Here is a 17,393-nt window from a genome sequence, read left to right on the forward strand (position 1 = left end):
TCATTATACTTTCTCAGTCTTCTCGACTTTATTTGTGACGTGTCATAGATATTATTCCCAGAGATAGGCGTGCTTCCCACAGTACATCCTCTACTGCTGTCGTCTCATTCGTTTAAGCCATCCTCTGAGTGCAGTCTTTGTTCTTTATAAATCAACGTCAAGAATCATAGAGGAATTAATAGAACAATTAATGTTTGGCTTAAAACATACAGAGTAAATCTGCTGTCCAGCATGCTTTCCATCTTATGAATTTATTCACATATTATTTTTTAATATTTTCCATTTGAACTCTACACTTAAAAAAATATTTATTTTATTTTTCAAATAGTTCATCATGCAAACAGTGTGTTTTGCTAGTATCCACCTCCACTACCTCCTTTCAACTCCCAAGCAGCCCATCAATATATCTCCCTGCCAACTTCCTGCCATCTTATATCATTATCATCATAACTATTATTACTAATCTCCTGAGTCCACTTGGTGCTGATTAGTTGATGTGAGGCATAGGCAGCCTTTCAATAGCCACATCCCCCCAAAAACTTAAAAATTTTATGTGGAAGCCAGCCACAGTGGCACACTCCTAAAATCCCAGCACTGTGGGAGGCAGAGGCAGGCAGATTGCTTTGAATTTGAGGCCAGTTTGATCTACAAAGCGAGTCCAGGATATCCAAGGCTACACAGAGAAACCCTGTCTCAAAAAGCAAAAAAAAAAAAACCAAGTTTATGTGGACAATGTATCTACCACTTGTATTATAGCTTCTAGCTTTTGTGACAGTTACTAAACTATTCATGACTTAAAAATAACTCTTTGATTTCATTCACATTTAAATAGCATATAAGATTATCAAATATATTCTCAAAATAATTTTGAGATTGTAACCCGGTACAATCATTTTGGCATGCAAACTGACAAAATACATTAAAACTCTTAAATGATCCACGTTATTGATATTTGCCTCAATGGTAGCAACTCTAGTCACAAAGCAAAAATTTTATCTTGAAGGGAATTTAATAGAGCCTTGCATCCAACACTGGAAGCCTGGCAATCATCTCTCCTGCACACCAATTGCCTATTTCTGTCCTGTGGCAAGAGCAAGTATAATCCAGAGTCTAGATTATAGTCTAGATTATAGTCTAGATTCTAGAGATTCAGCAAAAACCCTGCGCACAACACTACTTCGGTGTTCACGTTTGGCACAAAACCACTGATCACTGATTAAGTTCATCCTACTGATCTGCTTTGTATCTTTGACTTATGTTCTTAGTGCAGAACTAGTCTGTATCTTTGACTTACAACTCTCCATTTTCTGCCCCTTCCCCTACTTCATGTATATCTTGATTACTTTTCTATTGTTGTGACAAAAAAAAAAAAAACATGATCAAGGCAACTTATTAAAGAAATCATTTAAGTTGGGGGCTCACGATTCTGGAGTGATAGAGTCCATGATCATCATAGTGGGACGCGTGGTGGAAGGAAGGCAAGCCTAGCAGTGGAGCGGCAACTGAGAGCTTACAAAATCTGATCCATAAACAGGAGATGGGGGGACATGGACTTTTGAAGCCCACTCCCAATAACGAGCCTCCTCCAATAAGGTCACATCTCCTAATCCTTTCCCAAACAGTTCTACCACCTGAGGACCAACTGTGGATTCAAATACACAAGACTATGGGCTATTAGCATTCACACTACCACAATAGGGTAACTACCGTATCACTGTCTTTGCTCCGCATGGTGATCTTCTAGTCTACTGATGCTATAACAAATGATCAAAGCGCTTCCTGAAGCTACACAGTATTCCTTTGTGTGTATATACCACATTTTCTTGACCTGTTGACTCATTCACAGACATTTCAATTATTTCTGCTACAGCTATTATGAATAATGCTTCAATTAGCAAGGAGGCACAGCATCTTTAATAGATAGTGATATCATCTCCTTTCGGTACATATTCAGAGGAGTGACTTGTTACAGTTATCTTTACAAAACTGTGTTTGTTTCTCAATTTCTTTCTTAATTAACACTCCATTATATTTTTAACAAGCGTCACAGTACAAGAACTGAGCAGCTATTACTCTATCCTTAGCCCTCTAAGTTAATTTGGTTTCCTTCCAGCATCCATCCCAGAGAGACCTACACTTTGTAGCTTTCCCTGCTGAGCTTTCTCTCCTGGTGTTTCTTGGACCTTTGCCTTGGCTCAATGCCCTGCTTCCTCTTCTAACTCTTCATCTCCTGGCTGGCAGGAAGTCTAGTCCTATTCTTTTCCCTGTTCAGCGACTGGCTATAAGCTGCTTTATTGGCTTATCTGGGGACAATTCTGGAGCAGTATTTACCCTACTTCATGACAAGTAATTCTCAGAACAAAAATTGAAACCAGATATGGGGGTACAGAAATCAGCCTTTGGATTACACAATAACCTTATCCCTACAGTGACTTTGGTGGAAAACAGCTTCGAAGTTGCTAAAGAAGTTAAAATAGAGCTGCTCTACAACAGAAGCTGCTGTACAACTGAAGCTACTGCACAACTGAAGCTGCTGTACAACTGAAGCTACTGTACAACTGAAGCTGCTGTACAACTGAAGCTGCTGTACAACTGAAGCTACTGTACAACTGAAGCTACTGCACAACTGAAGCTGCTGTACAACTGAAGCTGCTGTACAACGGAAGCTGCTGTACAACTGAAGCTGCTGTACAACTGAAGCTGCTGTACAACGGAAGCTGCTGTACAATGGAAGCTGCTGTACAACTGAAGCTGCTGTACAACTGAAGCTACTGTACAACTGAAGCTATTGTACAACTGAAGCTACTGTACAACTGAACCTGCTGTACAACTGAAGCTACTGTACAACTGAAGCTACTGTACAACTGAAGCTGCTGTACAACTGAAGTTGCTGTACAACTGAAGCTGCTGTACAACTGAAGCTACTGTACAACTGAAGCTGCTGTACAACTGAAGCTGCTGTACAACTGAAGCTGCTGTACAACTGAACCTGCTGTACAACTGAAGCTGCTGTACAACTGAAGCTGCTGTACAACTGAACCTGCTGTACAACTGAACCTGCTGTACAACTGAAGCTGCTGTACAACTAAAGCTGCTGTACAACTGAACCTGCTGTACAACTGAAGCTACTGTACAACTGAAGCTACTGTACAACTGAAGCTGCTGTACAACTGAAGCTGCTGTACAACTGAAGCTGCTGTACAACGGAAGCTACTGCACAACTGAAGCTACTGTACAACTGAAGCTACTGTACAACTGAAGCTGCTGTACAACTGAAGCTGCTGTACAACTGAAGCTGCTGTACAACTGAAGCTACTGTACAACTGAAGCTACTGTACAACTGAACCTACTGTACAACTGAAGCTGTTGTACAACTGAAGCTACTGTACAACTGAACCTACTGTACAACTGAAGCTGCTGTACAACTGAAGCTACTGTACAACTGAACCTACTGTACAACTGAAGCTGCTGTACAACTGAAGCTACTATACAACTGAAGCTGCTGTACAACTGAAGCTGCTGTACAACTGAGCCTACTGCACAACTGAAGCTGCTGTACAACTGAAGCTGCTGTACAACTGAACCTACTGTACAACTGAAGCTGCTGTACAACTGAAGCTACTGCACAACTGAAGCTGCTGTACAACGGAAGCTGCTGTACAACTGAAGCTGCTGTACAACTGAAGCTGCTGTACAACTGAAGCTGCTGTACAACTGAAGCTACTATACAACTGAAGCTGCTGTACAACTGAACCTACTGCACAACTGAAGCTGCTGTACAACTGAAGCTACTGTACAACTGAAGCTACTGCACAACTGAAGCTACTGTACAACTGAAGCTACTGCACAACTGAAGCTGCTGCACAACTGAAGCTACTGTACAACTGAAGCTGCTGTACAACTGAAGCTGCTGTACAACTGAAGCTGCTGTACAACTGAAGCTGCTTCCTGTGCGGCTTGGCTTACTTTGTTTTTTTAATCTTAGAAAATATACCTTCATCCTTTTTTCAAAATTTTAATCATTTTTACTGTATTTTTGGGGGGGTCACGATGAAGAGGGATAGGGACAGTGTTTTTGTTCTTCATTTTCATTCCTAGATCTAGTAATATGTAGTTGACAGATAACAATCATATGCTTTTAAAAGGATGTCAATTGGGGACCTTAGGCAAAGCACCCTTCGCAATTAACATGAGGTCTAAAATACTGGGAGTTCTTCAAAGAGCTATCTGTCAACATTAGCCACAGAAGCCAACCAACTTGAATATTCTGCCCCGGGGACACAGGAACCAATTTTTTCCTTAACTGTAGTAGAGATGGGTGTTTGGTTTAATCTCTCAGATAAATATAAAATGAACTAAGGATGATTTTGTGTGTATCAAGGATGAAAGCAATAGGCATATCACAAAAACTAATTAGGTCTGGAACCTTCCTGAAGTGAATTAGGTGTTGTTGGTGAGGCGTTCCTTCCTAGAAGCAATGCTGATAAGAAAGTACAGTGGGTAATGGAAAAGAACTCCACCCTTCAATATTAGAGCCCTCATGATAGTAATCCAGCTGTGCTGACCACATAGCTGCAACATGGTAATAGAAGCGTGCCAGATGCTGAGATGTTACAAATCCTGTACACACACCAGATGGCCAACACCAGCTGTTGTGCTACATTCAGGGAGCTGTCCAGAGATGCTTCTAAAACATCATAGTCCCATGAGCACTATGACAAACTGGCAGGAATGAGAAGGCCTGGAAAGAACTGACTCTCAATCACAGACCACTGAAAATGAAGTTTCTAGAGACTCAAGGTAGAGGAGGAAAGACCACCCATCCCTCCATTCTGAATATTCCTTCAGGTGATACCACCACTGCCTCCCCTACTCTGTGATTTCCCACTTGTGATATCCCACCCTCCCACATGTCAGTCCTAGAATCTGAGGAGGGAGACTGGGTGTTCCACAGCCTGGAGATGGAGCAGTGCCTCTCTGGAGGCAGTGACTGGTGCTGACAGCCATAGAACCCAGAATGGGACCTGTGTGGGGAACACCTGCTTCAGCGAACAGGTCAGAACACTGGGACTAAGCTATGAGGAAAATGTTCCTATCAGCAGTCATCAATGCCCAGAGGGGTAGAATCTCTGTCATTGTCAGTTCCCAACACACACACACACACACACACACACACACACACACACACACACACACCATGCATGTACATGGAAAAGTTGTAGAATGAATGAACTACATGCAAATATGAAATCATCAAAAAATAAATGAATGAAACTTTGAGATAAACAATGAATTACTTCACGGAATCTACTTAACATTCTGCATTTGTAGGAAGGGTGATAATAGTGGCAATTAAATCACCATTGCTTGTGACTGACAGTGTCATCCATGGCAAAAAGAAAATGCAGAAAACCCTAAAAATGATTCAGAGATCCAGAATGTTCTGTAAAATGATTTTAATTGTGCTGGTACTAAATAAATCCTAGAATACATACAGCCACCCTCTAGAGGAGAGGGGACTTTAGCTGCAGATACACGGAAACCCCTGCTCCACTTATGTCTGCACACAGGTGCTGTTCAAGATGTTGAACCGAGTTATCCATATTTCAGTCTCCAAAATATAAGTGCATCGTACCTGAAAAAATTACAATGCACAAATTAGAAAATGCAATACATTAAGCCTATCAGATAGTAAACACTAAGGTTTTTTTAAGAAGGTGAAAAAAAAGCTAAAATACATTAACCTAGAGCAATACTCATGAAGCTCAGAGCTCTACAAAGACAAATGACATAAGTCACAAAAGCTCCCCTACATTAGTTCAAGGTCTCATTCTTAAAAAGGAAGGAAGAAAGGAATGGAGGGAGGGAGGGAGGGAGGGAGGGAGGGAATAAAGAAGGAAGAAAAACAGAAGAATAAAGGGAAAACATGATCTTCCTGAACCTCAAAGGTCTCTGAAGACGTAGGGCTGGAGCCACCAGAGGTGGAGGCCACTTGGGCATCTGCAGAGATGCCCATCCATCTGAGATACGAGCAGAGGGCTCTGCCAGCTTAAGATGGTCTCTCCTGCACTCTTTTCCAAAATATTGCTGATAGAAGGAGTTAATTTAATCTCAAACCTTTTTCTCTCTTTCGCCTTCATGCAATGGGCAATTGTCAATGTCTTCATCGTCTTTCCTACAAACAGTACGGCCCATCTCCAGGTCTACCAAATATACAAAATCAAACCTCTGTCAAAAAAGAAAGAAAGAAAAACTGCAAAGCTGTAAGAAACCATTTCATTGGAATAAGGGACAGAGAACTGAATAGAAAAGCAAGCAAGCAATGTGAACTTCAGACAGAGATAAATAGCACAGAGCACTTACGATCTGTTTCTCTGGTGTTTTATGGGAGGGGGGTATTAGTTTTTTCTTTGTTGCTGTAATTTTTTTTAGACAGAGTCAGTAGTCAGTATAGTCCAATTTGACATGCAACTTTCAAATTTACTGCTTCTCAACTACCCAAGCGCCAGGGTTACACTCATGCTTTCACAGCCTGCTTCGCTTTAATCTACTTTCTCCCCAAAAATGTTCCTTTTAACTCTACACTTGATTTGCCCATTTACCTTGGAATATAGCTCAGTTGGAAAGTGTGTGCTTAGCATGCTCAAACAATGTTTGATTCCCCCGAGCTCCCAAAAGTCTATTAAGTACAAGCAGGGTAGCACTGAGTCTCCCCCACAGTCCCTTGTCCCCCTGCTAAATGCCTAGCAATCTTCATGGCAGAGTGGTGAATATCCATGGTGCCACACAGCCACACAACGAAATCCACAGAAAAGATTCACACGGTAGAGCCACTCACACACATGGCACTATGACAATTACCAAATTTTCACCTGAGTAGCATCAGAGGTACCCACCACTCCTTGGCCTAGGGTAGCACACTGCTGAGGCAGCCCACCACCACCAGGTGCAGCAGAGGGTTCCCCAGCCCCTTTAAGTTGTATCTTTCATATAAGCACTGACTGCACAGAACACTCATCTTGCAAGCGCTGAAGAGAAGTGGCTATCAAGCATTATCCTAATGCTATACTGAGTATTTATCAAAATTATTCTCAGGATATTTCCATAAACAGAGGTGCTTAAAAACCCAAGAAGCATAAGAAAGTCCTCAATAGTTCCTGCCTCACAAATATGTTTGTCAGATACATTGGGCCAGAAGGCTGAAGATGATGCTCCAACATTATAGAGAGATTTGGATGAGTGTTCAGGCATCAAACTTCCCCTGTCATTTTCCATTGCGGAAGCTGCTTAACTGCACTTCCTGTCTACCCAGACAATTAATTTTATTCCTTCTCAAGTCTTTGATGGGGTTGAAGATCAGATAGTTTAGTTTTACAATTAAGCTTAGATATATAGCGGTTATTAAGTTGATAGATAAGAGATATGATAGATATTGATTTACATTCATTTTAGAGTCACCAAGATAGGAAATTTGTTCTCTTCAAGGTTGCCAAATACAAATAGCAAAAACACTATGAATGTAACGTTAATATAATTCCTGATTGTTTCGTGGTTCTTCTTGCTGTCGGTTGTTTTTTGTATAAAAAAGAAAAATAATAAACTTGGTGAAATTAAAGTAAAAAATAAGAAAAAAACAAAACAAGAAAACAAACAAACAGACAAACAAACCCTCAAGAAACATTCAAACATGGAGAAAAAGCAAGTCTAACCAGGAAACCCTCCCTGACCCGGTAATGCTAAAAGCTTCACTTTGACTAAGTATCTGGCCAGTAGCATCTTTACTCCTCCACCGTGTGCTTTTATTCATCTGAAATCAGAAGGCAGAAGAGGCCACATTTGTCAACTTGCTGTAAACCCAGAGATCCCCCATCCCTGCCAAGTGTTGGTGCGAACGCCGCCGGCACTGCACCGGAAGCAGGCTGCTCACCTCGCGCTGGCTTCTCCGGACTCTCAGGAACTTGTAGGCAAACACGTCGCCCTGGTTTTCATTGAAGTGGAACACAACATGCTCCACAGAAGCGACAAATTCCTTATCATTCTTGTCGATGTCTGTGAACCTGAAGCTGCAATCACGAATCCCCAGCACAGTGAGCGCCACAATCAGGAATGCCTTCCACAACATGGCTGCCTTCCGAGTCAGCGCTGGGAGCTGAGAAGGCGTGGGTGGAAGGGTGGCTCAGCTGCGCTTGGTGATCCCGTCCCACATGGCTCTGCCCACCGAAGGCCCTGTGGTGTTAAAAAGCCTCCCTTTGTTTAGGGCAGCTGGCCAGTGTCATGGCTACGCCTCCACCTTGTCCTGCCCTTCATCTGAGAGCAGAAAGCAGAAGAAGATGCCACATTTTCCAGACCTTGGTGACATAAGCCACAGACTCATGGGCATTAATTCAACATACCCTTTGCCTGCACCTTTCCAGGCCTGCCTTCTCCAGCCCTGCCCATCCCTGAAAAGAATTCATAAGGAGTTCAGGATTGTAAATCCAACTAACTTTTCCGTACTCCTCAGAATTCCATAACTGGCAGAGCCACAGAAACCCTCAGGAGATGAGGCAGGTTTTAAGTAGTGGGAGTTAAGAACCAAGTGCTCCTGACCCTGGGGCCTCAGAGGAGCAAGGCGGGAGGGGGGTCAGAGTCAGCACAGGGAGCTCATCTTCTCTGCTATCTCTGCAGTCTGGTGGCCAAATCATCACCTGTGCATCCTTTCCTGAGGCCTGATCTGTCTGTGACTTGCAGCCCAGCACCAGAAAGATCCGGAATGAGAGGCAGGGGTTCTGCAGAGATAGACACAAATGGCAGCTGTGAGCCTTTGGAGCATCTGCTGACGAGCATCCGCACCCAACTCTGCCGCTTGGCTCTGTGCTAGACTTCTCAGGAGAGATGCCCCATACTCTGCCTCACTCTGGGGAAACCGAAAGTAAATTGTTTGTTTGTTTGTTTCTTTGTTTTTAAGGCGAGGAGAGGGATAATCTGGAAAGGTATGGAGTGGCCAGTGTGGGAAAAGACTCATGCTCAAATGGTCCTCTCTGCCTTGGGAGACCAAGACACTTGAACTTTGATGGTTCCAAAATTTATGCAGAACTTAAGCATTGCCTTGGGGACAGTGTAGGAGCAGAGCTGTAACTCTGGCATGGGAAAGGAGAGGACTGCAGACATGAGCGCAAACGCCTTCCTGCCGCTTCCAAGTGGGAGGAAGTGATCTCACAAGATGCCCTGATGGTAGATGCTGGCTTAGTTAGCTTTCTATGGCTGTGATAAAGCAGAATAACAGCATCATTTTGAGGAGGAAAGTGTTTATTTCACCCAATAGCATGTAATCCATTGTCCACAGAAGTCAGGGCCGGAGCTCAAAGCAGGAACTTGGAGGCAGAAATAGAGGCCATGGATGAATGCTGCTTACCAACTTGCTCCTCATGGCTTACCCACCCTGCTTTATTACACAGCTTGGGACCACCTCACACAGATGACACCACCCATAGTGGACTGATTCCTCCCAGCTCAATCATTAATTAAAAAAAAAAAAAGTACTACAGACTTGCTTGCAGGCAATCTAATGGAAACATTTTTCTCAACTGAGATTCCTCTTCCCAAGATAACTCTGCCTTGTGTCAAGTTGACAAAACAACAACAACAACAAAAACCCAGGCAGGACAGAAGGTGATGGCAAGGTGGCCTAAAAACACAGATATCCTTTCCCCTAAAGCCTGCCTAAGCCCACTTCCCCACCAGAGTAGATGCACACTCCTAGCTCCTATATCTGTTTAAGTTCATTCTTTCTAGTAGCAGAATGATCATATCTTACTGTCATCTCTCTGAGGTCTCCACATCTGTACGGAGGCTCCTTCTCACTGTAGTTGACTCTCTTCTCCAAATGTAGATTTAGCTTACCAAAGGTTAGCAACTATACTATCCCTTCTGAAGAACTGACCACTGGACTTCTTAACCATTCCTACCTACCTTTGTTTTCTGTTTTTCTCTTGCATATTTTTGTTACAATTCCCCTATACCTACTCTGTAGTTTTTCCAGGTTCAAACAAGAATTTGGGAGGAGGACAATCTTGAAATAGAATGCAATGTAATCATCTGCTGTCTTGTCTGCTCTCTGGCTTGCACACTCCCACACGCACAATATGTTACTTGAAGCTCTGTGGCAGCAGAATACACTGATTTGTTACTGTACTGAGCGCCGAGGAGATGGTACAGAACTTGTCACATCAGCATAAGAACATGAATTCAAACCCTCAGAGTCCACATGACTCTAAGGCATGGTGGTGTATATCAGCTATACCATTGTTCCTATGGAAGGTGAGAAACAGAGACAAGACAGTCCTGTGTAGCTCACCAGTCACCTAACCTGACACACCCACCAGTGAACAACAAAAGATAGCCTGTCTCAAAAAAGGTGCAAAGTGAGACCCAACATCCAAGGCTGTCCTTGGACCTCCATGCATGTGCCATGTTACCGCATACCAGTACTTACACACATGAATGAACACACACACACATACATACACACACACACACACACACACACACACACACACACACACACACACACCATACATGCAAAGGGATTTTTTAATTAAAGAAATAAGAATGGTTAGTTGGCTCTGTTGATCTTCTTGTGGAACTTTTGTCACATTCAAGTCTTTTCTCCTTCCCCCCACTTTTCCACTAGACTCCCTATGCTTCAGCCAATGCTAGGCTGTGAGTCTCAGCATCTGTTTCAAGCTGATGCTGGGTGGAGCCTCTCAGAGGGCAACTCTGATAGGCCCATGTCTGCAAGCACAGCAGAGAATCTTTAATGGTGTCAGGGGTTGGCTCTCGCCAAAAGGGTGGTCCCAGAGGGGCCTGTGGAGTCTGAAACACCAACCAAGGACCATGCATGGACTGGGCATGGGCCTTCTACGTTGATGTAGCTGTAGCCAATGGACAGCTCAGGATTCATGAAGGTCCAGTAGTAAGGGGAACAGGGGCTGTCTCTGACATGGACTCTGTGGCCTGTTTTTGGATCACTTCCCCGTCTTGGGACTGCCTTGCCAGGCCACAGGGGAAGAGGATGAGCTCAGCCCTGATGGATTTGATGAGCTGGGGTGGGTGAGTAGGGGGCTCCCACTTTCTGAGAGATGGGGGAGGGTGAGAGGAGAGGGAGGGAAGGTGGAATAGAGGAGGGAAGTGGCTATACCCAGTATGTAAAGTGAATAAAGTAAGAAAAAAAGAAAGGAAAAGAAGGAAGGAAGGAAGGAAGGAAGGAAGGAAGGAAGGAAGGAAGGAAGGCCAAACAGATGGCTTAGTGACTCAGTGTACTTACTGCTCTTCCAGATGACTAGAGTTTGGTTCTCAGCAACTATATCAAGTAGTTCTGTAGACATCTGTACTCATATGCACACACACACACACACACACACACACACACACACACACCACACACACACACACGGACATACACAAACAGACACATATATACATAATTTAAATAATCACAATTTTAAAAATAAAATATTTTTTAAAGAAGTAAGAATGCTTTAGTTATGTATTTTTAAAAACAGTCTATCCTACTCTGATCCACTCCACGAAGCTGTGTATCAATTAGAGACATAGAACTAAATATTCAAGCATTTCTCTCCTTAATTTCTAGATAAATTTCACTGTGGCCAGGGAACACAATCTACATTTGACACCTGTTCTCTGCAGTTCATGAAGATGTAGATTATGGACCAGAATATGCTCGTTTTTGATGAATTATCCACAGGTTCAAAAGGAGTGCATGGGCTGACATTGGGTGATGTTCTGTACAACACAAAGTCAAATTTGTTTAATAAGTTCTCCAATTTTTATGTCCTTGGTGATTTTTACTCTGTGGTTCTATCATTTACTGAGAAAAGCAACCTGAAACTCTTCCATTAGAACTATGTGTTTACCTCCATCCCGTCAGATAAGCTGTGGTGTTGTGGAGGGCAGGGCCTCCTTGTCTGTCATTTACTCCTCCTTCCCACCACCCCTTACCCTGGGCCTGGACCCACTGCAGAATGGACACCACTGCGAGCTTGGCTTCCTTCATAGAAGTACGAAGAGACAGGTGCATACCTCCCTGGAAAACTGTTCTGTATTCCCTCTTTTCCTTTGTGGGTTGTGACATCACGATATTGCCTAAGCTGGTCTCCAGCTCGTAGGCTTCTAAGATCCTCCCCCTCAACTTCCTGTATAGTGCTAGACCATAGTGGCCACCACCAGTGCTCGGCTTGTGTTCCTTATGAGTGCATACGTGAAGGGCATGGAGAAATCGAAGAGTGAGTGAGTGAGCACACAAATCAAACAAGAGGGCCCATACATGAGCTGCTTCACATGACCTGAGCAGTCTGTTCAGGGGTCAGGATATCTATACCTGCAGGCAGGGTAATAAAAAAGGACAATTGCTTATCATTGAAGATGGTATCCGTAGCAAATAAACAACATAGACGACCCCGAGCTGCTCAGGGATCCAGAAGATGCTGTGGGATGCCTTTAATTGCATTAACACTACACAGACCTTGAACTACAGATAGGCATGCTCCAGAGGAAGGGAGAATACTACATGTAGCCAAGCCCCTGTTCTGTTTATGTTGGCACACAGGTGCTATTCAGGATGGTGAGCTGAGAAAACCAAGGTCTGGCATCAACTTGGAAAACACAGTGCACCTGAAAAATAAATAAATAAATAAGTTAAACATTGTAACACATTAAAACAATGTAGCATGCAGTAGGGTCTCAAGATGAAAAAAAAATCCTTTTTTTTTTTCAAAAATAAAGTTGAAACAATCATTTTCCAGGACCAGGAATCCCAAAGCTCAAACCTCCGCTAAGATAATGGACACATGTCACAAAGTCCCCCAACCAGAGACAAGGGGCTCCTGGAAAGGCATCCTGTCCTCACAGCTCCCCACCCTGCAACATAGGATGATGGATGTATTTCCACATCCAAAGGATCCTGAAGGAGCCAAGGAGCTGATTGAAAGAAGGTTCCATCAGACACTTCTCAACAGAACAGTAGCACAAACCACTCCAAATGATTCTGCTCCAAGGCTGTTAGCTAGAAAGTGAAACCAAACACTGACAGAGTCCCCCAATGGAGAACCATCTTTGAGGTTCCAGACCCCATGGGTTACAAGCCAAAGAAGACAATGATGTCATTGACAACCACCTAGAATCTGTCAATAAAGTCCAGAGTAAGCAAACAAATGGCATAGTTCCTATCCCCAAGACCGGAATGAAGGAGGTCTGATGGTCACAGGAAGATTTTCACCTCCCCAAATCCTGACAGCCTCTAAAAGCCAGGTCCAGAAGCAGGAGGATGGTTTTATTACCGATGGAAGCCATATGGGCTGCCCTGTCCCTGCGATCCAGGTTCTGTCTGCTTAAAATGACCCCTTCTGTGTGATTCCTGGTAGGGCAAGCTACACTCCAGTGGATGATGACTCTGCACCCAGGAATACAAACTGGACTCTGTGGTCTGATAAAAAACAGGGCATGGGGGCTGGAGGGATGGCTCAGTGGATAAGAGCACCACCTGCTCTTCCAAAGATCCTGAGTTCAATTCCCAGCAACCACATGGGGGTTCACAACTATCTGTAATGTGATCTGATGCCCTCTTCTGGCATGGAGGTGTATATGCAGGCAGAATACTGTATACATAATAATAAATAATATTTAAAAAACAGGGCATGAAGCTGGGAAGTGAAGGTGGACATGGGAAGAATTAGGGGAGAAATAGGGAGAGAATATGATTCAAATACATTATGTGAAATTCTCAAAGAACTAATACAAATATTTTAAATTAAGAGTAAAGTAATAAGTGACTAAGAGGTGAAATGGTTCTTCTTCCAGTGAGATGTACCCTCATTCTGCCTGGATTTCCCCACACTCTTTCTGAACCCTGTCCTAGGCTTTGCTTGGTTATCTATTTATTTCTAAAAGATCAATTATAATTGGGAATGGTTTTATTCTCTAACCTTCTTTTCTTCTGAGCCTTGTAGCAATGGGCAATTGTGGATGTTTTCATCATGTTTCTTGCAAATTGTGCGGCCCAGCTCCAAATCCATTAAGAAAATCATTGTCCATGACTGAAGAAAAGAAATTGTACAAAAAGCTGATAAATATTTGTTTTCCCCTAAATACAAAAACAAAAAAAACAACAAAAAAAACCCAAAAAAACAAAAAAACAGGGAGGAAGATCAAGCAAAAAAAGGGCAAATGCCTAAAATGTGCATGGGCTTATAAGTAGGGCGGTCCTGTCAGTGTACATCAACAGAAATGCGCCTGTGTGCCACACTTCTTCCAGCACTTCCTGCTGATGTCTGGCACTCTACAGGGGCATGTAGGACATGGGACATTCACAGGATCACAATCAAATTCTATAGAGCAAGCAACCTGCACACACTGCAGCCACATGTGATGATGTGACAACTCTCAAGCATTTACCTGAGCGGTTTGGGCCATGTTAAGAAGTGACCTTTAACCTACAAGAAGAACATTATGACAGGCAGATTTGGGCACAGGGGTCCCGCTCAAACTAAGGCACCAGCCAAGGACAATACAGGCTGTAAACTTTAAACCCCTGCCCAGATCTAGCCAATGGTCAGAACATTCTCCACAGTTGAGTGGACAGTGGGATATGACTTTCTCACGTACTCTGGTGCCTCATATTTGACCATGTCCCCTGGAGGGGGAGATCTGGTGGCACTCAGAGGAAGGATAGCAGGTTACCAAGAAGAGACTTGATACCCTATGAGCATATACAGGGGGAGGTAATCCCCCTCAGGAACAGTCATAGGGGAGGGGAATAAGGGGAAAATGGGAGGGAGGGAAGAATGGGAGGATACAAGGGATGGGATAACCATTGAGATGTAACAAGAATAAATTAATAAAAAAAAAGAAAATAGGGTATAAATTAATACTAGATGAGCACACAGGAAATGATAAGGTAAAATGTAAGTGATTGTGAGATGAGGTAAAAGATATATGGGAAATAGTTGCTTTCAATTTTCACCTTTTCTGTAAGCTTTAAGTGGTATGAAAAATAATGGCTGTAATACATTCTTATTATGATAAATCATTACAATTGTGTTGATCACAAAAAAAAAAAAGAAGAAGTGACCTTTAAGCAACTCCTTTGATCTAGAACAGGAAGCAGGAACAACTCCTTTGCTTGGCTATGAGGAACTTGGGAGATCTACTGTCTTTCACGTAAGTGCTGACTGATGCAAGTGTCCTCTTAGAGACACACTCAGGTAAGCACGTAGGCATTTTAAAATCTGTTCAAGATGCTATCAGAAGCCCCTTGGAATAGGGAGAAAGCGGGAGGGAGGGAGGATACAAGTGATGAGATAACAATTGGGTTGTAATCTGAATAAATTAATTAAATAAAAAATATTATATAGTTTAACAGACAAATCCAAAAAAAATGATTGTTATACTCTAATAAAAATACATGAAAACTCAGCGAGCACCCAAGCAGGAAATTCTCCCAGAGAAGAGCACTCATCTCAACAGACTGATATGGAAATTGTCCAAACACACGACTAAATTGGGCACTTAGGAATCCATACAGGTAATGGCAGCACGCACCCATGCCCAACACACATCAAATACACAACACTCCTCAACAAAACACACTAGCAGTCTTTTCCTACATTTATGCTTGCCATATACTAAGAACACACTCACTCGGTCACATCTGTCCCTCACTTCAATGTTTAGAACAGTATGATGATCCAGGCCGGCATTTCCACTGCTGTGCAGCAGCTAGAAGTGGTAGCATGTTTGATACCAAGGGCTCCGGGGGCCCAGGGTCCAGTCTAACAACAGCCCATGTGGGGAATAAGAAAATGTGTCCTTGGTCAGGGAAGGTCTCCAGACCCATGACTGCAGAGTATTCTACACGCCCAACTCTCCTCACCAGTGCCTGCTGCTGCCCGCCCCTCAGCCTAGGGCTCTTTATGAGAGGGTTCTCACCTTTTTCTGGGCTCTCCCAACTTCCAGCAACCTGTATATGTTCTCTTCTGGGTTGTTATCATTGAACTGGGCCACAGCAAACTCCACTGATGCCACAAAGTAATCTAGGTCCTTAGTGATGTCCACAAATTCTTTGTCAATGGTCCATATATGAGTGCCTAGCACAATCAGCCCTACAAGCAGGGGTGCCTTCCACACCATGGCTGTCCTCGGCGTCAACCTAAGGGCTGCGGACACAAGGGGAAAGAGATGGTACAGTTGGGAACGCCCTCTCAGCTCAGGATTCCGCAGGGCGCTGCCCACCAGAGCCCTCTGCTCCTGACTGCTTCCTCTTGTGCCTCGGCCTAAGCCCTTATCTTCACTCCCCTGCCGTGTCCCTTCTTACCATTGTAAACAAAAGACAGAGCAGAAGGAGATATTCACCACCCTGCGGTGACACAAACCTTGAAGTGGCAAGCAGCCACAGACATACCCTTAGTACGCACATCTCTGGAGCTGCCCTGATCCCAGCCTTGCCAGGGTAGGTCCCACTTATGTGGCAGCCTGAGTCCTTACACAATGCTGGAAAGGATTCCCGGGGTCAGAGGAGCTCCTGAGAGATCTGATGAACTCGTTCCTGGGAAACGGAATTGGTTGTTGCCAAGCCTGCCAGTGACCTTGCCTGCAATACGCACCACATGCCGAGCTCAAGGCCAACAGTTGGGAGATGAGCATGAGATACCACCTCTGCCGCTGCCATCACCCTCTTCAGCCAGCAGCTCCGTCTAGCTCCATTCTTCTGGTTGCCTATTTTGATTCTCAGGTCTGCTCCCTTCTAACATGCGCCCATCTTCTCTGACCTCTGGGCTCTAATTAATGAGCTGCTTCATTATAATCACAGAGGTTTCACGTCATCTTTCACTTATGAACCTGTAACTCAAGTAGACCATAGTCATAGACTATCTATTCTACCTTACCTTTCTTTAAAATCTACTTGAGATTCTTTTTGTTTGTTTGTTTGTTTGTTTGTTGTTGGATATGTGGACAATATTCCCTGTGCTTTAGAACAGCACATTTTTGTAAGCATAATGTTACATTTGAACATAGTAAGTCTATGTCCACTGGGTTATACAACATCTGTGGTTTCAGAGAAATCTGACCTGGTGTCTAATTCTTGTGGCACATTTGAGATCAGCCACTCCTAAATTCACTGAGACAGCAGAACGCAGTAGAGTTACCATTTGACACTAGAATATTAATTTTTGTAAATTATCTGAATGGTATGTATAAGTAGAAAAGGAAAATGTCTTATCCCCCTCCACTTCAGCCATTCATCTGTAAGTTATTACTGTATGCACAGACTCCAGATCGAGGCTCCAGTGTTTTCATCACTGGAAAACAGTGAGCGTTGTCTTCCTGGCATCTGGCAA

The 17,393-nt window shown here is 43.4% G+C and overlaps 2 protein-coding genes across 4 annotated transcripts; both read right to left on the reverse strand.

Moving 5' to 3' along the window:
• Window positions 1-5,446: 5,446 nt before the first annotated feature.
• On the reverse strand, window positions 5,447-8,223 carry LOC311594278 (cystatin-12-like). The gene is made up of 3 exons (XM_084775867.1): window positions 7,928-8,223; window positions 6,118-6,228; window positions 5,447-5,635 (listed from the first exon to the last, which is right to left on the reverse strand). Exons 1-3 carry the CDS (start codon window positions 8,120-8,122, stop codon window positions 5,555-5,557), a joined length of 387 nt encoding a protein of 128 aa, XP_084631993.1. The 5' UTR covers window positions 8,123-8,223; the 3' UTR covers window positions 5,447-5,554.
• Window positions 8,224-11,570: 3,347 nt separating this feature from the next.
• Window positions 11,571-16,777, reverse strand: LOC311593736 (cystatin-14). 3 transcript variants are annotated; one of them, XM_084775173.1, is made up of 4 exons: window positions 16,659-16,777; window positions 15,985-16,211; window positions 13,983-14,093; window positions 11,571-12,672 (listed from the first exon to the last, which is right to left on the reverse strand). In XM_084775173.1, the coding sequence occupies exons 1-4, from the start codon at window positions 16,696-16,698 to the stop codon at window positions 12,592-12,594; spliced, it is 459 nt and encodes a 152-aa protein (XP_084631299.1). In that variant the 5' UTR covers window positions 16,699-16,777; the 3' UTR covers window positions 11,571-12,591. The 3 variants fall into 3 exon arrangements, with proteins under 3 accessions (XP_084631299.1, XP_084631301.1, XP_084631300.1); XM_084775175.1 differs by lacking the exon at window positions 16,659-16,777 and adding an exon at window positions 16,540-16,652; XM_084775174.1 differs by lacking the exon at window positions 16,659-16,777 and adding an exon at window positions 16,457-16,564.
• Between the last annotated feature and the right edge of the window lie 616 nt (window positions 16,778-17,393).

This window comes from Acomys minous (genome assembly GCF_964271855.1).
Source record: "Acomys minous genome assembly, chromosome: 3".
Taxonomy (NCBI): domain Eukaryota; kingdom Metazoa; phylum Chordata; class Mammalia; order Rodentia; family Muridae; genus Acomys; species Acomys minous.